The sequence below is a fragment of the Phascolarctos cinereus genome, unplaced genomic scaffold (assembly GCF_003287225.1).
Source record: "Phascolarctos cinereus isolate Bilbo 61053 unplaced genomic scaffold, phaCin_HiC Scaffold_1;HRSCAF=81, whole genome shotgun sequence".
In the NCBI taxonomy this organism is placed as follows: domain Eukaryota; kingdom Metazoa; phylum Chordata; class Mammalia; order Diprotodontia; family Phascolarctidae; genus Phascolarctos; species Phascolarctos cinereus.
In genome coordinates, this window is record NW_027555514.1 from 158,249,761 (window position 1) to 158,274,204 (window position 24,444).

At 39.1% G+C, this 24,444-nt stretch overlaps 1 protein-coding gene across 1 annotated transcript in view; it reads left to right on the plus strand.

Annotated features, from left to right (window-relative positions):
- The window catches only part of GRM3 (glutamate metabotropic receptor 3), a 272,607-nt gene that overhangs the window by 242,273 nt on the left and 5,890 nt on the right, over positions 1 to 24,444 (plus strand). Inside the window, exon 5 of the mRNA XM_020999788.2 lies at positions 7,030 to 7,204. Within this exon, the coding sequence (XP_020855447.1) occupies positions 7,030 to 7,204 (175 nt within the window). The remainder of the gene's footprint in view (positions 1 to 7,029; positions 7,205 to 24,444) is intronic.

The window sequence follows — 24,444 nt, forward strand, 5'->3', positions numbered from 1 at the left end:
ACTGTATGTGTGCTCACATGCATGTGGGACTTAACTTCTCACTATCCCAGGTGAGTCTCTGAGCCTGTAATCTACAGATAAGCTGCATAACTGTATCACTGGAAGAAGTTTCTGCAAGCAGAGTCCTCTCATATTGATGAAATGTTCCCACTAAAATAAGAATAATAATTACTCTAACCCACACGTGATAGAAGAAAGCTAAACACAGATGATGACGCCATTGTTTATATGGCTTTTACACGATGCAGTTCAAATGTGGAGACTTCAGCCCAGCTCCCCTCTCTTTTCACACACACAGCACATCCACCCATTCCAAATCTTCAGTACTTTGAAAACATCCCTCAGTTGTTTTGGAGAGGTTTCCTAAAGTGCCTTGAACATCCAGATCCAAGATTCCCACCAAAGAATGAGCACAAGAATTGTTGTTTTCATAAGCTACTACTGACCATGCATTTCTGTAGTCTTCATCCAGTGATTCCAGTTTAAACCTTAACCAAAGACGTAATGAACTTGGTGTATAACAGCTACCCCAAATTCAGTGAACCTATTTGTCATGTTGGTATGTCCCTTGTGACATATAAAAGTTCAAGAGACATAGTTTCTGGGTAATTAATCATTTTATTAATTATGCTAGCAAATAATAAAAGGATCATTTGGCTGTCTGTCCTAAACCAAAGACCTTTCCTGGAGCCCACTCAATGCTTATATGCCTTTGGAAGAGTGGGTGTTCCTGAAGATGGAAACTAACTCTGATTAACAAGTAATGAGGGAATGAATAATATAATAAGAGATGGTTTATTCTAATGAGGGTCTGATCACTCAGTCCTGGACAAAGAGACTTATCTCTGCCCAGACCACCCCAGTCTAGGGCAATCTAGACAAAAGAGAAAATTCAATTCCATTAAGACCTGACTAAAACACAATAGGTTATAATCTACCAATTCACCCAAGCTAGAATTTCTTTACTTTTTGATCAAATCTAAGTTTTCCCAGTTGGGAAGGCTGTCAGAATAGCTGACAGGGGTTGACTTTTGAATGAGAAAATAGAAAGGCAGGGGGGAGAAAACTTGGTCCTAATTCAATGATTGGTTATTAATATGAGAGAAATAATAATTTCTCTCACCCTCAAAACTTTTGTACATTGGCAGTTCCCACAATGCATAAAACTTGAAATAAAAAATAATTGTAATTTGACTAGAGAAAACCCCCAAAACAATTGAAAGACTGGCAGTCAAGCAATCACTAACACAGTCCAACATATTTAGTCTACCTAATAGATCATTCAGAATAACTTTGATCATTGGGTCCTTCACTTATTTAACATTTTATTTTTTTCCCATTTACATGCAAAAAACAATTTTAACACTTTTTTTTTGCACATTTTAAGTTCCAAGTTCTCTCCCTCCACCCCTCATTGAGAAGGCAAGCAATTTGACATAGGTTAAACATGAGTAGTCATGCAAAAAACATTTCCCTGTAAGTCATTCTGTGAAAGAAAATACAAACAAAGAAGTCAAGAAAAATAAAGAAAATTTTTAAGAAGTATCTTTGATCTGAATTTAGGCTCTATCAGTTCTTTCTCTGGAGATGGATAGCACTTTTCATCATAAATCCTAAAGAACAATCTTGGACCATTGTATTATTGAGAACAACTAAGTTATTCATAGTCCATCCTCATACAATACTGTTGTTATTGTGTACAATGTTCTCCTGGTTCTGCTCATTTCACTTTGTATCAGTTCATATATATATATATATATCTTTCCATGTTTCTCTGAAAGCATCCTTCTCATCATTTTTAAAGCACAATAGTATTCCATCACAATCATATACAACTTGTTCAGTTATTCCCCAATTGATGGGCATCTTCTCAATTTTCAATTCTTTGCCACCACAAAAAGAGCTGCTATAAATATTTTTGTACATGTGGGTCCTTTTCCTTTTTGCTTTTTATCTCTTCGGGATACAGAGCTAGTAATGGTATTACTTAGTCAAAGGGTATGCATGGTTTTATAAGCCCTTTGGGCATAGTTCCAAATTGCTCTCCAGAATGGTTGAATCAGTATACAACTTCATCAATAGTACATCAGTGTTTTAATTTTCCTACATCCCCTCCAACATTTGTCATTTTCCTTTTCTGTCGTAATAGCCAATCTGACAGGTATGAGGTAGTTTGATTTGCATTTCTCTCATCAATACTAATTTAGAGTATTTTTATAGGACTATAGATAGCTTTGATCACTTTGCCTGAAAACTACCTGCTCATATCTTTTAACCATTTATCAGTTGAGGAATGGTTCTTATTTCTATAAATTTGATTCCATTTTCTATATGCTTGAGAAATGAAGTCTTTATCAGAGAAACTCACTGTAAAAATTTTTTTTACAGTAATGAATTTTTCTCCATCCTATTTTTCCTGTTTATCCTACTCTGTCTCTCCTTTTACCCTGTCCATTCTCAAAAGTGTTTTGCTTCTGACTTTTACCTCCCCCAAACTGCCCTCTCTTGTACCAGGTCCCCCCTTCTCTCATCTCCTCCCCTTCCTACTTTCCTGTATGGTAAAAGGTAAGATTTCTACGTGCTGGGTCCTTTACAACATGAACAAGAAAAATTAGGAAAGCTGAACAGTAACTAGAAAAATGGCCTAAGTCTCTAAAAATATAACAGTCTCCATAACTCTTTGAAAAGCCTTAAGACAAGATATTGAGGAAGCTTGATAGAGCCAACCTTGGAGTCAGGAAGTCCCAAGTTCTAATGTGGCCCCTACAACATACTGATTGTGTGACCTCGCACAAATCATTAACCTCTTAGCGCCTCCAGGCAACTCTTCAGAAAAGTACAGAAAAAAGGTTCAGAAAAGTACAATGGCTCACATTATAGGAATCACTAAGAAGTTTGAAGATTTATTTTCCCTGGATTAAAGCAAAAAAAAACCTGTAGAATTTAATGCAACCCAAGTCCCAAATCCCATTCATATGTATGGGACTCACTCCTCTTTGGAGATCAATGAGGGTTACATTGGTTCACTTGGCCCCTCTTCTACATAGAATCTCCACCCTACCTCCTAACTCAGTCTCTCTAAGTATACTTCATTCCTCCTTTTAAAAGAATATTTATGGAACCATCCTCAGCAGAAGTGATTTGGGAGGTTGGGACTACAAATACTTGTAGTAATAATTAGTCTGAACTCTGGACACAATGGTTTAAAATGGTTATCCCCCAAAAGAGTCATGACCCAACAGAAAATACTTCAGGGAGTAAACATAAATAATGCCATAAGGAAGTGAATTGCCTTAGTATTTCTGTTTTAAAAATACAAAATATAGATTTTCTTTTCATTGTTTGTTTTAGAGTGGCACTAATCCAACAGAGTGACCTCATAGTTTCTTTTCTGGTAAAAGGATCTGAGTCCCGGAAAAATGCCAGGAAAGTGCTGAGGCAGATAGTAAAGTAAAAACTAGTCAAGGCACCCAATAGTATAAATTATTCTGGGCCAGTAGTGTGCTGGTAAATATTTAACAACCAGCTCTCTAAGGGGAAAAAAGTACTCCATGAACTTTGAAGATTAATTTGCTTTATTATCATTTTCTCCATCATTTTCTTAAGCCTAGACAATTACAAAAATAATAAATCAAGCCCTGATTTGTACAGAAGGTTTGATGATTTCTGCAGTATAAATGCTCACACTGAAAATTTTACAGTTGACTCTGGTAAGACAGTTCTACTTGTATCCAATACACCTGTTCTGAGTCTTCTCTGCTCCCCCATAAACAGTGGCAGCCTCAAAAAATTGGCAGCCTTCCTTGGGGTGGATGGTTTCGATTAAGTGGTGAGATCAGGAGCCAGATTGCAAGAAGTTAAAAAAGAGACCCATAACTAAGAATTCTTGTGTCCATGGCAAATTTAGTTTGGGGAAAAGAGGTATTGCAGAGGACAGTCCACCATGGATTCAGGTCATCCCCAGAGATTCCAGAATGTGGCTGATAATACTAAATACCCCAGCCCCTTGGGAAGAAGCACAAGGGGAAAGAGAGGTGGCTAGCTAGATGGTGACCTCAGGAGGATTCTATCATGACAGGACCCTGAGGGTATTGGCCCATTCCATACAGAAGAAGGAGCTGGTTATAACTACTACAAGTTTAACTACTGGAGAATCATAACAGAGAGGAAATATGTCTCACTGGAAACTGATGTCCTAGGGCAAAACTCTGATCACTGTTGCCTACTCTGACTCTGTTAAGTAGGCAATAAGTACAGATGATTTTTTTCTAGGCATTTTGATATTAAAGGAAGAACATATTTAGCATTATAAATGGAGAATCAACTATCAGCATCAAGTAAAGATTTTAAAAGGATGGGAGAGACCCTGTCATGTTTATAAGCATCAGGGAAAGGAGCCAGGTGATAGGACAGGGATAGGAACTGGACCTGTTGTTATTGGTATAGAGAATCCTCAGATAAAGACACATCTCCATCGATACAGATTGACATCTCCTCTACAACTTTTAGTCTAAATGAAGGTGAGAAATTGAAGTGACTTGCCCAGGGTCACACATCTAGCAAAAAGGGAGGCAGGATTTAAATGCATTTCTTCCTACCTCCAATGCTGGTGCTCTATCCACTATGCCATAGCTGATAAAAATCTTCCTTCCTCCCAAGTCACTGGCTATTCTCCAGAATCTCATGTAGAGCCTTTTTTTATGCCTCTCTAACATATTTATTGGACAGCTAGGAGGCACAGTAGATGGAGCAGTAGTCCAGGAATCAGGGAGAACTGAGTTCAAATCTGACTGCAGACACTTACTAGCTGTGTGATCCTGGGCAAGTCACTTAACTCTGTTTGCCTCAGTTTCCTCATCTGTAAAATGAGCTGGAGAAGGAAATGGCAAACCACCCCAGTATCTTTGCCAAGAAAATCCCAAAAGGGGTCACAAAGAGTCGGACATGACTGAAAAACTACTCAACGACAAAACAGAACATTATTGTGTAATGTTCTGTATTTTGTTTGTCTCATCTCCCTGCTGGAAGAGTATAGTGGAAAGAAACTGAACTCATAGTCAGAAGACTGGAGTTTGAAACCTGGTTTGCTAGATTATTAGCTATGTGGGCTTGGGAAGGGGAAAAGGGGAGAGAACAAGAATTTATTAAGCATCTGTTATGTGCCATTGTGTGTGTGCCACCTCCCTGGCCCTTAGTTTCCTCATCTATTGAATAAGGGGATTGAGTTTTCATGATGTTTAAGGTCAGACACAACCAAAAAATGACTGATTCTTCATGACCCCATTTGGGGTTTTCCTTACAAAAATGAAGTGATTTGCCATTTCCTTCAGTTCATTTTATAGATGAGGAAACTAAGGCAAACAGGATTAAATGACTTGCCCAGAGTCTCACAGCTAGTAAGTGTTTAGGGTCAGATTTGAACTCAGGAAGATGAGGCTTCCTTACTGTAGGCCTGGCACTCTATGCACTCTGGCGCCACCTAGCTGCTCCCACGTTTAATAAATGCAGTGTGGCATAGAGAATAGAAAGCTGTCCTTGGACCAGAAAAACCTGGGTTTAAGTCCTGCCTCTGACATGTACTTGCTGTGTGACCCTAGGCAAGACACAACCTCTCAGTTCTCTAGGGCACTCTCTGAAATTATAAGTTTCAGAGAATGTGTCAACCTGCATTGGTAGCTACCATGTCTTTATCTGGGAGTTCTCAATATCGATGAAATCACAGGTCCAGTTCTTATCCTACCCAATGAATGAAGGAATGAAATCAGTAACTGAAAGGACTAATACCTGGTACTTACTTATGTACCCTGTGACCCAGAAACTCACCTTTCCTTGCTAGAAAGCACATCCCAGGGAAATCAAAAGCCCTACTCTATTACACTCAAGGTTAAAATTCAGGAACAGTACCCTTCAAGGTCCCATCTCAGAGATGTATGTTGGTCCTAATTTGCCGGGATACCTATGGGAACCAAACGGAGAGATCTATGGGCCATATCCAGAAAATAGCACAGAAGGATAAAAAAAAAAAAGGCAAGTTGAACAAAGAGCCTTAAGGGATGCCTTTAGATATAAAAGGGGAAAGAAGTAGGAATCACTGTCAGAGATGTTGAATAAAGTGACAAGAGAGGTCAGACCACTCCGAAAGCAAAAAACTAACTGAAATCCAGGGAAGAGAATGAGCAAAGAATGAATGATTGGTGAAGAATGAATGATTGGTATAGAGATTCAACAAAGAAAAGTTAAACATAAAAGGTTTTCTAGACCAATGGTGTCAAATAAACAGATCCCTGCTGCTACATATTGACTTAGAAAACTATAAATTAACATTATCTGTGTTGAAATACATTTTTCTTTGTTTTGTTAAACATTTCCCAATTACATTTTGTGGAGTTTTTGTGGGTGGGTTACAACCCACGAGCCTCACATTTGACACCTCTGTTCTAGACAGAAGTTATTAATGCCTTCAGTGTGAAAAAGACAGTAAGTAATCCATAGTGGACGGGGCAGGGCAGAGGGATTCCTAGCAAGAATAAGAAGATTGTTTTTAAAGAGGATCCATTTTTTTAACACTGCAGTGAATCTTAAAGATACAAAATTTACTGGCTGAAACAATCTTCACAGCGGCTACTCTTTCATTCAATGTTAGCATTTTATCTGCGTCTTTGACTAACACTTCACAGAGAAGCAAAATGACCAGAATAAGGAAAAGTATGGGACTATTAAAACATTCACCCAGTAATGCAAAGCAGTTGCCTTCATTTATAACCACTGTACCCCAGGAATCTGAATTCCCATAATAATCATTATCACAACATCGCTTACTATGTGTCAGGCGCAGTGCTAATTGCCTTACAATTATTATCTCATTTGATCATTGATGAATCAAAGAGGAGGCATCATCAAACCTACTGTATTTTTTTAACTGCTTTGAACTAGATTGTAGACAATCCATGTTGGGGGGCCCTCTTTGGTTAGTTGTCTTCATGCCTCTAAAAGCCAGTGAGATTTATCAATCAAATCCTCTCTTCCTAGGTGCAGACCACAACCATGTGCATCTCTGTCAGCCTGAGTGGCTTTGTGGTCCTGGGATGTCTTTTTGCACCCAAAGTGCACATCATTCTGTTCCAGCCCCAGAAGAATGTGGTCACACACAGACTCCACTTAAACAGATTCAGTGTTAGTGGAACTGGAACCACTTATTCACAGTGTAAGTACAGAAATCCATTATTTGTTTTTAACCTGCCAGCCAAAACACTGAACTACAGAATGGGCAGTAGAATGGTGGGGATAAACACATCTAGTCATTGCTCACTGTCACCTGATGGGGCACCAAGAAGTTTCTTCCATCCACAAGTGTCTCCCCTATTAGTCTGAAATCCATCCAGTAGAAACTCATTCACTGGTGGTATTCAGACTTCTTGGGGAGGCAGCAAGGCACAGTTAAAAGACTGGGAATGAGAACACATTGGTACCAATCTCAGCACTACCACCTGATACCTATGTGACCTTGGGTATATCTCTTATTTTCTCAGGGCCTCAGTTTCCTCAGCTGTTCCTAGACTAGATGACCTCAAAATCTATAAGCTTATAGATCATTCAATTGAGAGTTTATCAACTATCAACATTCCAGGTACTTTGGTAGGTGGCAGGGATACAAAAATAAAAAATCTGGACAGCACAAGGGATAGAGTGCTGAACCTGGAGTCAAAAAGACCTGAATTCAAATCTGGATTCAGACGCTTACTTGTGGTGTAACCTCAGGCAAGTTACTTAACAACTGTCTCAGTTTCCTCATGTGAAAAGGGGATAATAATAGCACCTATACCCCTCCCCAGGATTGTTGTGAGGATCAAATGAAATATATTTGCCTAGTGAGGTATGAGAACAAATAAGACATATTTGCATAGAGTAGGCACTTACTAAATACTTTTTTTTTAAAAAGGGGGGGGGTCTCTCCTCTCAAAGAGCTTATATTTCCTAAGGGAAGATAACATGTAAACATAGAAGTATATATACAAGAAATTCAAGATAGTTTCAGTGGGAAGGACTAATACTGGGAAGATCAGAACAGGCTTCGTGTATCAGAGCTGAGCTTTGAAGAAAATTAAGAATTCTAAGAGGCAGAGATAAGGGGGTATCAGTCAGGTGTAGGGAACAGCCTAGGCAAAGGCACAGAGATGAAAGATGGAATGTTGTTTGAAAGGAAGAGCAAAACCATTTTGACTGGATTGTAGAGTGTGTGAAAGGGAACAATGTATAATAAGCCTAGTCAAATAGGTCCACTATGAAAATGTAAGTATTCCTGGGAAGGCATCAATTTAAACTATTAGTAAACACTTTGGGGAATGAACCAAGGGCACTGGTTAGAAGGAGAAAATAGTAGATAGCTGACTGGTAGCCAGATGAGGAAGGGGTTAGTAATGTAGGGGAACCAGGACTAGGGAGAGAGCCTAAAAGGGAAAGTCAATTAGAAAGCATTTATTTCTCATTCAACAAAATTTATTAAGTGTTTACTATGTTCCAGAAAATGTGTTAAGCACTGGGGGATACAAAGAAAGGCAAAACCAGTCCCTCAAGGAAGTGCATTTGAATGAAAGAAGTTGTTGTTCAGTCATTTCAGTGCTGTCCGACTCTTTGTGACTCCATTTGGGGTTTCCTTGGCAAAGATTCTGGAGTGGTCTGCCATTTCCTTCTCCAGCTCATTTTATAGGTTCAAAGACACATACTTCATAATTTTGCATGGGGTCAATACTTCATAATACTCAGGATCCCTGAGAGTAAATCCATTAGTGCCCCAATTTCTGCAACTAAGTTAAGTAAGATCTAACTGATACTCTTCCCAGCAGCAGAAGAAAAATACTAATGAAGTAGGTTCTCAGGAAAGCCTGGACCTCTAACCTTCAGCAGAGAGCTGTTAGAAGCTCCAGTCTTTGGAGCCTCTCATACTCAAACCCACGGTCAAAATGACTGCAGTCACAGAGCACTTTAAGTTCTGTGAAATCAGTTTCTTTGCCTCTCTCAGAAACATGCATGCTTATTTCTAGAGCACACAAACCTTACCTACAAAGCAGCCCAGCCATTGAAGATGATTAATCTAAACAAGGCAAAACTGAGTTCTTTGGGTTAGAGCCACCTAATACTTTCAAGTGTGGGATTGAACAATCTCCACAAAGCAGGGTGGGAAAGCTCCCATCATCTAAGGCTGCCAGGCAGGACTTCCAACAGAAGCAGGCAGGTAACTAACTGCTGTCCCTTCCTGATTATTTGAAGAGTGAACACAAACTGTGCAGAACATCCGTCCACTGGTAGCCCTAGCCACTGGGGTAAGCATTAAGCAGGGAATGAGACTGTTTTTATATCCGTTGTAATTAATTCAGATTTTAACAATTCAGAAATATCAACATTGGGGAGAAACTGGGAAGAAATTTGCATCTGTCTTTTCTCTCTGGAGAAAAAAAGCAATAGTGTAAATAAGATTATTAATGGACTTTTTACCTAGTGAATGACAAAGTGCTTTCTAGTACTTCAGAAACACCAGTTTACATAGAAATAATGTAACTACAATATGAACAAAAACCATACTTTTTAGACTAATATATTTTAATTACTCATTTATTTCTTTTGTTTATAAAAATGAGACCCTATGCTAAACCATATTTGGTTAGCCTACTTTGAGTTATATCCTTGCCAAGAAAACCCCAAATGAGGTCATGAAGAGAGACAAGACAAATGACTCAACAACAGAACTTCGAGTTACTATTACAAGGTGTAGCTGAAGATGATAAAACTGTGGGTGTTTTTTTCAGAAATGTTTTATAACTCAGATTTTTCACTGATCCATACTAATCTCTTCTAATTAGTCCAAATAGGACTGTCATGCAGTCAAGTAAAGTACGTGCTAAAAGAAACAGTCTAGAACTATACTTTTTATCAATCTAAAACTTATATACCACTAGTCATTCTCAAAGTACATTATAAAGTACATACAAATATTAACATTCATGCCAATTGGATATTACTTTATCCTACAGTGACTATGCCTGTTATCTTAATTGACCCTTACAACATCTCTGTGATCTAGTAAGTTGCAGATATCACTACTCCCATTTTGCAGAAAGGAAAACTGAAGCAAAGAGCCCAAGAACACAAGAAATCAGGCAAAATCCCAACTAAAACCTAGATTTCTTGGTTCCCAGTCCTTTGTTCTTCAGTCACTTTGCTGGAGGCAAGGACAGAATGAATGGATGGATGAAACTGGAAATCTGGAGATCTTTGGCTCTATTCCTGAAAATGGCTCTGACCCACTACAAAAGTTAGAGCAAAATCCTTGTCTATCTGCAATGTAAAAATGAACACAATTAGAACATCTCCTCTCTCACCTTCAGAGATATAAATTTTCTCATCAGGCAATGTCTTTAAATTTCTTTGAGTTCACAGACAAAGTGTCTACACAAAGAAAGGAAAACAACAAGCATCTGTTGAATGCCTACTATGTGCCCACCATTGTGCTAAGCATATCAGCACATCACACATATCTCATTTGACCTTCACAACAACCCTGGGAGACAGGAGTTTTCAATGCTCTTCTACAGTGGACCCACTTCCCCAGGCCTTGCTTCCTGTCTTTCTCCCACACCCACACACATCTTTTCTATTTAGATAAAAAGAAAAGGTCAAATTTTTTTTCTAATTTGCTCAATATTAAAAGTTAAAGCCATAAGCAACTATTTCCCAGGATCAGTGAACAGGGAACCTACCCTGGGAAAAGAAATGGGATTGTATGCTTTGATATTGGTCACATGCATTTTTTTTCTTAATTCCAAAGCCCTGCCAGACAGCCATGCTCTACCTAAAATGGATGTACCTAACATACATGTTTGTACAATCCTCAGTGTATTAGTCTACAGAGTGGGGATCCACCCAGTCTTGAAGAGAATAGACTGTCTTTTGCTTACTCCTTCTAGCAGTCATGCAGATTGAGGATCATGGGATCTAAGAAGGGAATAAGCATTTATTAAGCACCTACTATATGCTTGGCATTATTCGAAGCACTTTGTAAATACTATCCTCTTTTATCCTGAAAAGTAAGTGCTGTTATTATTATCCCCAATTTTCAGTTGAGGAAACTGTGGCAGATAGAAGTTGAATGACTTGCCCAAGGTCACACAGCTGGCAGGTATCTAAGGCCAGATTTCACTCTGGTCTTGATTCTAGGCCCAGAGATCTATCCACTATCCAACCTATTTGTCTAGTTTCTTTTAGTTCAAAGGGGACTAACAGATGAATTTTGTGGCTAGAAAGGACTTCACAGACCATCTAGTCCAACCCCTTCAAAGTACAGATGAGGAAGATGAGACCCAAAGAGGTGAAAGGTCATACTACCAAGGAGTGGCAGAGCTAGTCTATGAACCTGAATCTTCTGACTCCAACACCAAATTCCACTTTGCCATCTCAAAAACTACTGATCAGACTATATTAACGAAAGTTGTAAAGCAATCTAGTAGCATGGAAAGAGCACCGGACTGAGTAATGGGCAGCTAGGTGGTGCAATGGATAAGAGTGCTGGGCCTGGAATCTGAAATACTCATCTTCCTGAGTTCAAATCTGGCCTCAGACACTCACTGGCTATAAGTATCTTACCAGCTCATTTTACAGATGAGGAAACTGAGGCAAAGAGGGTTAAATGACTTGCCCACAGTCACAGAGCCAGTAGCAATCAGTGTTAGGACTTGACACCAGGTGATTATTACTCTGAAGTCAGCTCCCTCATTTTTAATGAGAGTTCTTACAAACTACTTTTCAGGCTCTTTGTTAAGTCCAGTGATAGTCCAGAGCAGAAATATGCCATCTTCACAAAGCAGAGCAGGCAAAATCTCAGGATATTTAACCACTAATCTGAACACTAGGGATATTTGGTCACTGTGGTTCCCTCCACTCCTCTTGACAAAAGCAAAATAAGAAATAACATGGAACTTTGAACTGGTGGGAAACTTCAAAATCATCTAATCCCACCCCCTTCTGCAAAGGTAGTTGATAAATGTTTCACAACCAGTAAAGGGCAGGCAGGGTTGGGTTGTAGAATAACGCCCACACAGAACACTTTTGAGTTTTATCTACATTATTAACGTTTTCTCCATCACTTTCTGAAGTCTAGACAAGCAACAAAACAATAAATCAAACTCTTATTTATAGGACTTGCCAATTTCCAAGGTCATAATGCTCACACATTAACAATCCGCTCTTGTGAGTTGGTCTAAACCAGTTCAAGATGGTGCTGGCACACCCATCTTTTAGATGAGGAAACTAAAGCCCAGAGAGATGAAATAATTTGCCCAGGGTCACACAGGCCACAAAATTACCCCAAAGACCACCAAACAAATGCTTAATTTCTTTAGGAGATAATGCAACCCTGGTTCAGAGACCAAATGCTGATACAAACACAGAAATGAAATTGAGGATCTGTGTCCTCAAAGTGGACACAGCCTGAACTTGGAGTCAAGAGACCTGTCACGTGAAAAAGAAAAAAATGTTTTGTGAAACTTTTTTTCTTCTGGGCCTATTTACAATCATATGCTTAATTCCTAAAAGCATCCTATTTAAATGAATAAATTCTTAAAGGCATCTAGTACCTAAAGTCAGGTAAAATACACCAAAGCTTCAGTCTAAATTGATCCTAGCCAGTAGTATGGCCCTTCCTGGCCTTCTTGAATTTTCTGCCTCAACTCAGTTACAATATTCATCACAAAAATATTCTGTAATGTAAGCACTCATGTCTGAGGACACTGAGAGAAATTCAGAGAACACACAGTTGGCAGGAAGAATGCTTTAAAAAAATACACCAACAAGACCTTCCCTTTCAGTCCTGTGTTGAACGGCCTCTTGTTCCGTCAGCATGGGGATAGCTTTCTATCCTTCACAAACAGCTCGTGCCAAGATGTTCACCAGCAAAGATCATTTCTGTCTAGAAAGCTTAGCTGTTCACATGATCAAGATACTCTCAGAGCAGTCTTGATCTCCTGGCATTGATGCTACACGAGGAAGCTCAGTCAATCAGATCTGATGATGATGAATGAGGCAAAATTTGCAAGCAGTACCTGCCGAAAATTGTAAATCAAAGAAACTGCAGCCCTTTCCAAATGCACCTTTGAGTCCTTCTTAAAGAAATGCACCATTTTTTTTTGAAATAACAAAATTTTAGGTTGCATTTCCTTCTGGACCCCTTCAAATCTGAGTTCAAATTCAATAGTACCGAAATATGCCTCAACCAGAGCGCTTAATGCTGTATCTGGGTATAAGAGAAGCATAGGTCTGTTTATAGATGCACGCTTGTATCATCTAATGATATTTGTTAAATTCCTTTATGAATATAGGAAATATAGTGCAATGCTAGGGAAAAATGTGTTTACAGAAAAATGGGTAGGTAGCACAGTATAGTCGATGTAATACTAAGTTAGGAATCAGAGAAGTTAAGTTTTAATCATATCCTTACTCCTTGCTACCTATTTGGCCTTGGGCAAATCCTTTAACCTTTCAAAATCATTTTCACCTCAGTTTTCCTATGGGTGTAATAAGAGGGTTAGGCTAAATGTTGCTTCTACCAGCAAATCACATGACCTGTGGTCTGTTCCCCAAGCAGATGTGTGTTACCTCATAGAATAATATGCACTTAGATCACATACAACACCTCTAATCTAAGCCCTAGATGATTTGCTTAGCACCCAGGAGAAAACAGGTAACAATAAAAAATGAAATGAACCTATTCAGTTTCTTTTCTTTCCCCTCCTTCCTTCCTCTCTCTCCTTCCCTTTCTGTTTTTATTTAGAATTGGTTTTCATGGTATTCTGTGAAGAAACTCTGAGAAAATTTCCAAAAACAGATATATTGGGGGAACCAAGCAGTTGGTGGATGTTAGAGACACCACGGAAAAACTAAACTAGCCTTAATTATAAGCAGGTTAGGTAACCACCAATACAGAACAACTTCAGAGGCCAAGGGAAGACCTCATCAGCCCAGAAAGATACAACCCATACCAAGGAAGTGATGCCTGACATTTCAAGTTTAGAACCTAATTATTCACTTACCTCAAGGTTTTGACCCCTCTTTAAATATCATTGTCCCTAGGAATGTCAACCAACATTTCAAGCTTTCCATCATTTATAGAGGATAGGAACTGGATCTCTTATTCCACTCCCAAGGGAGGAAACTCCTTTTGCTAATTCACATCAGCACCCTCTTGATGATTTAGAGAGGCACTGAGAAGGTAAATGACTTCACTAGGGCTACATGACCAGTTATATGTCAAACAAAAGATTTAAACCCAGGTCTTCCTAATTCTGAGGCTGGCTCACTATCCAACATTACCTTTCATCCATCATTTATACCTTACTATAAGAGAGTTTCATTACTTTTCCTGGAAGCATATTTTGAGAGAAGAAAAGAGGGACATAACAAATGGAGTCTGGAATTCCAAATACCACAGAGAGAGAATAGCGGGAAGCAGATTAAGAAGGTGAGGTTAAAGAAAACAAATTGTACCTATTTTATTCATCCATTCATGCAATAAATCTTGAGCACCTACTAATAGTAGTATGACTTCACAATTTTGCCTAGGGTTGACCCTTTGAGTTAATCTAACTGTGAGGTCATAATGAGGAAGAGTCAGAGTGGGAAGAAAGGATAGAAAGGTATAAGGTAGACTTGGAAATGCAAGTGGGGTCAAGATCTGTTTTAATGCATACATTGATGAGCTTCGAATAAGAAAGACCTGGGCTCAAATTTTATCTCAGGTATTTGCTAGTTGTATGATCCTTAGAAAGTCCCTTAACTTCTCAGCCTCAGTTTCCTTATCTGCAAAAAGACAATAAAAACTCTAGCACATCCCCCATGAGGGTGTTGTAAATAACAAATAATTATGTGTGAAGAGTGCTTTGCACAACTTCAAGCACTTTAATGTGAGGTATTATTACTATTATTATTATTATTTACAAAAACCTATAAGTGGACCAAAAGGAAAATTTATTATTAAACCAGTACATAACCTAGATAGAATATCTATCATGCCACTTTCTTCATTTTCTATAGGTATCAATCCATGTACCTGGTCAGGTTTGGATGCCATTATTTTGGAAGGATCATTTTAAGATCATTTTCATTGAGAGGCAGTATAGTATAGTGGATAGAGAGCTAACACATTCTAGCCATGTGACTCTATGAAAGTTACTTAGTGTATCAGGGAAGAATTTTCTAATATTATGAGAGAAGGTGCTGACATGAATTGATTTTTAAAATATTTACTCATCTGGGAGTTCCTTACATCAATGAAATCACAGACCCAGTCTCTATCCCTTTATTAGAATCACATTGCCTAATTGAAAGCACTTTAGAATTTGTACCTCCATAGCCCTAGCCAGAGTCATAGCAGTGTGGAATCATTACTTTGCTCCTAAAGGAAAGCATGTACGGGAAAGAAGTTGGCCTTCTGTTTCTTATTGCAGAGTGAACCTCCTATAATCCTTCCCTGGGGAATCTCTAACATCTCCACCAGGAGTGTCACACAAGAACTGGGCTGCCCGGGTCATCGCTTATCCAGGTTACATCTATTACTCTCTACAGAAACTCCTAGGGCAGGCCTGAGGATCCCCTTCTGTTGGTATAATCAAAGGGATAGGTGAGATAACAGGCTGGATGAACCAGCAGAAGAAAGGCGAAACCAAGCAGTTGGTGGATGTTAGAGCTACCATGAACAAGGCATTGAAAATAACTAAACAAGCAGATATCCTGGGGGAAAAAATATTAAGGGTCATCAGGAGCAAGAGAATGGAAAAATGTGACAGACAGAGGCAAGCTGGAGTGTCTGCTCTGTTAAAATATTTGCGTTTTATTCCAAGTCTGATGTATTATCCAGTTACATAATGCAATGACTCTGGGGATTTGAGCTCAGTGCCATTAAATTGACTGATAGACTTGGCATCTGAAAAATCTATTAAACGAATACATTTAGCATTGATTGAAGGCACAGGTTATCAGAACAAATAGGGTCTTTTACTTCAAAGCCAATGCAGCCTGATAAACTGGGGAGCTTTTCATATGCTCTGCATTAAGGATAGAGAAAGAGGCTGATTGCACAGCACAGGGACAAAGCATCGATCTGGAGCACTGAACTTGTGAGACTAAATATGCTTTTCAATTGGTGTGAATTGCCCTTAGTAATCAGTGATGGAGCTTATTAGGTCATTTGCAGTTAGCCACAGTTTTCTCACTGAACGTAGAAAAAACAAGCATCAACACCTCCACTCCTCAGAAAGCCAACATTGGGTTCCCTATGCTTCTTTTTTGCTGGCATAATGAATGATTATAGAAATCTGCACAAGAGCCCTTGAGAAAATGGACTGAACTTACACTATTGAAGGTCTCATGGGCTTTTATGAGGATAATAACAAAAACTCATTATGTACAAAAAACTAAGAGCTCTTAGATCTTTCACACATTTTACAACCTCAGGGAGTAAGAGTTGTCCTAAATACGGGCTGCACCAGTAACCCATGAAAGGAAAAGACAGTGAAACAATAAACTCACAGTTTAATTTTTTTAGACTGGATCTCCTTTCTTGCCCATACTAGAAGTATTAGGGTTTTAATTTATACCCCACCTCACTCCAGCCTCAGTTACAGATGTATAAAGGTTTACTAACCCTACCCCACTCTGATTGACCTGGGAGCTTTGACCTAGTCCCTTTTTTCTAATGTAGGCCAGTTTGTCCATCCTTGGGCTTCCCAATGCCCCTCCCCATTCCAAAGGGCTCCCTGCATCAATGCCAAATTTAGTACAGACACCCTCTTGGCTTTATGTTGACAGCAGCTCAGAACTCTGAAGCTCAAGAGATCTGCCAGCCTCAGCCTTCCTAATAGGAGGGATGTGCACCTCACAATTTAATTCCACAAACATTTATTGAATACATATAATCCAGGGTGTTCCAAAAGCCTTAGTGCAATTTTAAGCTTTAATAATTTAATAATAGCTTTAATAAATAGCTTTAAATTGCACTAAGACTTTTGGGACACCCTCTATATAACGTACTAGATGCTGGAGATACAAAGTGACAAAAATGACAGTCACTGCCCTCAGGAAGCTTACAGTCTATCAGGAGGCATATGATGTATAAATGAACAAAAATAACACAAAGTAAAATGTGATCAGAGCAAAGGAGAGGTCCAGACAAAGAACTATAGGGAATTTTGAGGGGGAAAAGGAGAAGATTTTCAGTGAGGGATTATTAGGAAAGCTTTATGGAGGATGTAGTAACTTAGTTGGGCCTTGAAAGAGAGGATTTTAATTGGCAACAAGTGATCCAGTCATGGGGAACATGATTGCTTGAATATATGGAAGCCAGATCAGGGACCAGCTAAGAGTATAGGTTAGCTGGATACTGGAATGCATTAAGGGAAGTAAATGTGAAATAAGGTTAGAGAGGCTCTTAAATTTCAGATAAAGGAATTTGAAAAAATTGAGCACCTCACTGAAGAGTTTTGAGGAAGAGAGTAATGTAATGGTACCTGTGTGTTAGGAAGAGTCACTGGAAACTAGGTGAAGGATTGATTACAGAGGGCACAGTGGAAGTAGGGAAACCAATAAGAGAAGTGATGCAAGCCTGAGGGAATTTGTTTTGCTTGAGTATGCAGGTTTGTAACAAGGGTTTGGTTTTTCTTGTCTTCTCAATTGAAAGGAGGGGAGAGGTAGAAAGAAAAGAATATACATCTGAAAATAAAATGTAAGGGGCAGCTAGGTGGTGCAGTGGATAGAGCACTGGCCCTGAAGTCAGGAGGACCTGAGTTCAAATCTGCCCTCAGACCAAACACTTGACACTTACTAGCCATGTGACCCTGGGCAAGTTGTTTAACCCCAATTGCCTTAAAAAAAAAAAAAAAAGAAAGAAAAGAAAAAAAAAGAAATGAAAATAAAATTTAAGAGGTGATCCAAGTCTGAAGTACAGTGATAGTTAACAGTGGAGAGAAAGTCTTCAATTCAAGAGATGTTTTGGAGGGAGACTCAACAGGACTTGACAACTGGATGTATATCAAGGATGAGGAACAGGGAGTGTTAGTTATGATTCTAAAGTTTCAAGATGGGTAACCAGGAGGATGGGGGCACCAACAACAGAAATAGGGATCACCTCCACCAACTTATGTAATAACCTTTCCATACCAGTAATAATAATCATAGTAATTTTTTCTTTATAAAACTTGGCATTTCACTGAGGTAGGAATTTCCTAGTGAGGAACTTCCTCTGGTCTTAGAGGTTTGCCTGGGGGCATTGAGAGTTTAACGTTCCTGAGGCCATACAACGAATATGTCAGAGGCAGGATATGAACCTTTGTCTTCAATCAATCAATAAATATTCATTAATCACCTACTATGTGCCAGGCACTGTGCTAAGTGCTAGAGATATAAAGCAAGTTATACATAGGATAAAATGAAGAAAGGGAAAGCACTAGAATTAGGAGGGTTTAGGAAAGACTTCTAGTCAAAGATAGAATTTTAGTTGGGATTTAGTTTGAAGGAAGCCACACAGAAGGCAGAATTGATGAGGAAGAACATTTCAGGCACAGGGGACAGTCAGGGGAAATTCCCAGAATGAAAGAAGAATCTGTTTTGTGGAACAGCCAGGAGGTAACTGGATTGAAGAGTATGTGATAAAGTATGAGAAGACCAGAAAGAAAAGGGGGAGGGTGACAAATTGTGCTAGGTTATGAAGGGCTTTGTTTGCCAAGCAGAGCATTTTGTATTTGATCCTGAAGGCAATGGTGAGCCACTGGAGTTTACTGAGTAAGAGTGATATAGCTTCATTTGCATTTTAGGAAAATCATTTTGGTGGCTAGAAGATGGATTGAAGTAGGAAGAGACTTACTTGAGGCAGGCAGACCCATCAACAGGCTATTACAATAGTCTAGGCATGACGTCATGAGAGCCTTCACCAAAGCAATGGAAGTATCAAAGGAGAGAAGGGGTCATATATGAGAGATCTTGCAGAGGTGAAATTGATATGTCTTGCCAACACCTTGGATAGTTGGGATGAAAGATAGGAATCAAGGATAACTCCAAGATGGTGAGCCTGAGGGGTTGGGAGGATGGTGTTGCCATCTACAGTAATGGAAAAGGTAGGAGGGGTTAGGGTTTAGGGAGAAAGATAGTGAGTTCTGTGTTGGACATGCTTAGTTTAAACTATTTACTAGGCATCTAGTTGGAGATGTCTTAAAAAAAATTGAGAATGTGAGATTGGAGGTCAGCAGGAGGTTGGGGCAAGATAGGTGGATTTTGAGAGTCATCAGCACAGAAATGGTAATCAAATCTATGGAAGCTGATGAGATTACCAAGTGAAGTATTGTGGAGGGAGATGAAAAGAGGGCTCTGGACAGAACCCTGAGGGATACCTACAATTACAGGCTGTGATCTGGATGAGGATCCAGCAAAAAAGAATGAGAAGGAGTGTTTGGACAGGTAGGAGGAGAACCAGAATAGAGGAGAGACTGATGTCCCAAAAACCTAGAGAGAAGAGAATATCAAGGAGATGAGAGCAATCAATAGTGTCAAAGCTACAGAGAAGTCATGGAGAATGGGGATTGAGAAAAGGCCATTGGATTTGCACATTTGGAGATCATTGGTAATGTTGGAGAGAGCAGTTTCAATGGAAAGGTAAACTCAGAAGCCAGACTCTAGGGATTAAGAAAAGAGTGAAAGGAGAGAAAGTGGAGGCATCTTTTATAGATGGCCTTTTTGATGGGGTCAGCTACAAAGGGCAGAAAAGATACAGGATAATAGTTACCAGGGATGGAAGGATTAAGTGAGGATTTTTTTTGAGGATAGGAGAGATGTGAGCATGTTTGTGGGAAAGTAGGGAATGATCCAGTAGACAGGGAAAGAGATTAAGTGATACAGTTGGGATGATAGAAAAAGTAATCTGTTAGAAGAGAAAGGATGGAACTGGATCTCTTGAATAGGCAGAAGGGTAGCCCTGGACAGGAGTAAGGCCACTTCATCATATGAGACAGGGGTAAAGGAGAATATAGTGGCAAAAGGCATATGGGTAATAGACAAAGATGAGGGGAGAAGAGAGAGCTCATGGTGAATCACCTCAGTTTTTTTCCTATAAAATTGCCTAGCAATAGTGAGGACCCAGCTGAGGTTATATAATATAAATTTGTATTGGACCCAGTCAGAAATTGTTATGTGCAAGAAGAAAGGTGGTAAATGGTAGAAGTGAACGAAGGCTAAAGTTTGATGGAGCATAATTGGTGATATAATAAAAGGGATAGGGAGAGGAGAACAGTGTAGAGTTGAATTAGTTCACCAAGGGGTCAAGACAGGGGAAAGAGGAGAAAGTGCTGAAAGCAGGACAGATGGCCTGGGAAAAAAATTGAAAAGTCAAGGGATTGGAGAGAATGATGCAGACAAAGGGTAGGGTTTTACAAAGGAAGACAGAAAAGGAAGTGAAAAGCTGACCAGTTATGAGCAGCTAAGGGATTTTAGGAATTTTTGAACATGGAAGTAATGCATTTATGATTGATAGTAAGATCAAGAGTATGACCATCTTTGTTTGTGGCTGAGATAAGGTGAAAAAGTAGCTCATGGCAAGTGGCAAGATTGAGGAATTGAGTAGTTAGTCTGGGAGAGAGTCAATGTTGTCTCCTAGCATGAGGGCAGGAGTTGGAGAAGAGAGAAAAATTGTGAACCATATGCTAAACTCATTGAGATAGGAAAGAGAATAACCTGGAAATCTGTAGATGACAACTACCAGGATTTTCACTGCATAGGTGGTGGTGGTGTTTGACCTTCATTCTTGAAGAGGACCAATGACATTAGGAGGGTGATGGGTCTTGACTTGCAAATGAATTAGATTTAAGTGAGGTCGGGCTGTGCAAAGTCATCAGCCTCACTCTTTCCTCCAGGGTCATCTAAATCCAGTGGCAAGACATAGGTCAAGACGATATGATAGAATATAGATATGAATAGCATGAAGCTCAAAGAGGTTACTGAGTGTTGGAGGTAGGGGGAGAACCTGAATGGGGCAATGGGGGAAGCAAAGAGTATTCCAATTCCCTTCCTTGACCAGTGAGCTGAAGAAAATAAGTGAAAGTACTGCTAATACTGGAAGGGAGTTTTAAGAGGGCTGTGTCATCTGGGGGAAGCCAGGTAAGTTTCTCCTTCTGACTCTAAAGTCAGCCTTCTACCCACTATTCTATGCTTTCTCTTTAATAATAACAATACCCACCATTTTCATAGCACTTTAAGGTCTGCATAGTGTTTTGCATATAATACTTCATTTGATCCTGCAAGAGAGGTGCTACTATTGTTGTTACTGCCTTCCCCCCTGCATAGAAGAGGAAATTGAGTCTAAGAAAAGGTAAGTGACTTGCCCAGGATTAGGTGCAATTTGAACACAGTTCTTTCTCCATAATCCATTCTCTATGTACTATGCTATGCTGTCTTAGTAGGCCATCTTTATGCCTTGCAAAGTGGCAAAAATAGACAGAAAAATAAGAATTATTAGCTGGTAGACAATATTCTGATGATGAACTTTTCTGAGTTTAATTAAACTGGTCACTGAATGAAAGACATGCCCCTTCCTCGGGCTCCTGGGAAAAGCCTATCCAGCTTGGAAGTATCTGAGCCTCTCCCCCAGAGAACACAGTATTACCTTTATACCATAATGAGGCATTGCAGTAAGACTTTAATGGCTCAGGAAATTCATATTATTGATAAAACAATAATTTCCTGTACTGCACACAGCAAAATATAGAACAGTAGTAATATTTTTTCTGATAATAAAAGAAAAGAAATTACAAAACCGTATACCAGAGTGATGCTAAAATGGAAGATTTAATCACATAACAGTTAAGGCTCCCCTGACTCCATTATGAAATGCTTGAAAAATATAAGCTGCAACAACAGCCTCATGGGGTTGGTGGTTACTGTTATTTCTATTGCTCTACTAATAACACCTTGACGTTGGAGAGTTTCTTCTAAAGCTTCTAGTCATTTTACAGAGGGTGTCCCTTTTAATGGGTAGTGAGGTAGACAGAGACATACTAATTATTGCACTGGAAATTTGCTATACTGCTGCCCAGGAGATCATTATTATAGGTGTCAGTACTTTGCCAATTTTCTGTGTGTTTAGCATTGAGGGAGCTAGGGGTCATGACTAGGGCTTTGCAATCCAAAGGATTCTTACACCACTCCCACCCCAACCAAATCTACCCTGTCATATAAAGTTAGAATAATGTTCATCATAAGGCCAAAGGTAGTCTGTACATGACAAGGCTCATGATATTGTGGATCACATAAAGTAGATTTCTAACACATTTCTACTTTAGATATGGGATAATTCAGGCATGGAAAGATTAATGGACTGATCTAAGAACTCATAGTGAGTTTTTGTAATTCCTAAACCAATTCCTGTTTTCATACAGTATTCTTCGCATTGTAAAAAGTCATTCGATTCCATTCAATACCATCTTCAAATATTTCTCAAGCTACCTAAGTATACAAGGAATACTGCTTAGAGTCCATGTGATACAAAGGTCAATATAACATGGATCCTTCTCCTCAATGAACTTACAATCTAGTAGAAGAAATGAGACCTTCACAAATACATACATATGATTCAAAGTAATGTGTGAAAGATTTTAAGAGAGTTACAAAATGCTATGAAAATTCACAGAAGAGAATTTCATGGAACAGCTGTCATTTGAACTTAGTCTTGAAGAATAGGTAGGATTTTAACTGGTAAGATGTTGGGAGTGGAATTTCAGGCAGGTGGAACATCTGGTCGTTTAATTTAGCTAGAACTAAAAGTAAATGAAGGTAAGGGTGAGGCAGACAGATGGTGAGATTTGAAACTGAGGCATGATCTAACATTTGAGTTCAATTACTTTTTAGTCATGTCCAACTCTTCATGACTCCATTTGGGGTTTTCTTGGCAAAGATACGGGAGTGGTTTGCCATTTCCTTCTCTAGTTCATTTATATAGATGAGGAAACTGAGGCAAACAGGGGTAAGTGACTTGCCCGGGGTGACACAGCTAATAAACATCTGAGATTGGATTTGAACTCACAAAAATGAGTCTTTCTGACTCCAGAGCTGGCACTCTATCCACTATGCCACCTAGCTGCCCTGATCTAATGTCTAAGACCAGCCAATAGATATACTGAGTTTAAGTAGACTAACTTTTATACACTGAGTCATATTAGCCCTAGCTTGAGAGTTCCATATGTGAATTGCTTAACTGAATAGACAGCTAGAACATAAATTCAGGAAGACACAGGTATGGAGGCACAGGTCTTAAGTTTGCTGTGGAGGGTAATGGCCCAGATTGGGAAAATCAGATCAATGACGTCAGGCAGAGGGCTGGATGGATGGTTGGATAGTGGAATGAGATATAAACCAGAGGCATCCAAGAAAGAAGCTAGCAACAAAATCCAAAGCCTTACAAGATTATATCCACAAATATTCCAAGTATAAGTAGGAACCAAAGGGAATTAAGAGATCCTAATGCAAAAAGATAAATCTGACTATATATGTATCACAGGGATAAGAGCCATGATTGACCTACGATTTTATAAATGTATCATTTATTCCACAGGAAAAGGAAAATAGGGATTGGGGGGAAGGAGGGACAGAATAGTACTGCATATTAAGACATACTTATGTAAGGAAATCTAGAATGGAAGGTGGGAAATACGATAGAGAAATATGATAGAGAAATATCGGGAAGAACAATAAAAACAGAGAAAAAAAAGAGAAAATAAATTAGTTTCAGAAATAAATCATAGGTCTAGAAAGAAGGCATGATATAGTATTGATGGGAGACTTCAATTATCTAGACATCTATTGGAGCTCTCTTTCTCTCTGCCAAAAGCAGAACAACTAATAACATCTTGGTTTACTTTAATGATAAATTCATCTTCCTTCCTTCCCTTCATTTGGTAAGAATGGAATTCTCTTCTGGGCCTGATACCTGCTAACTAGAGGGAGCTAGTGGCTGGGATGGAAATGATGGGAACCTTAGGAGGAAGCAATGTCTTCTTTTTAGAATTTGTGCCAGAGAAGGAAAGAAAAGCTGGACCTAATATGATATGAGCCCTAAATTGTGAAAGAGAAGACTTCAAAGGTGTAGAGAAAGTCTAGGTAGGAGCCCATAGATGGAAGTTCTATAGGAGAAGTAAGCCTGGGGAGGAATGAGAGAGGCTTTCACAAGTGAAATTCTAAAGACATAAACAAAAAAATTCTAATGACCAGAGAAAGGGGAAATTGATTCAAGAGACCAGTGGATACTGGTCCTTATCCATCAACATAGGGTTGTTTTTTAGTTTGTTTGATTGTTTTGGGGTTTTTGTTGTTGTTTTAATAGCCTGAAGGAAACAAGAGCAGATAACAGAGCATGAGTAAAAGCAT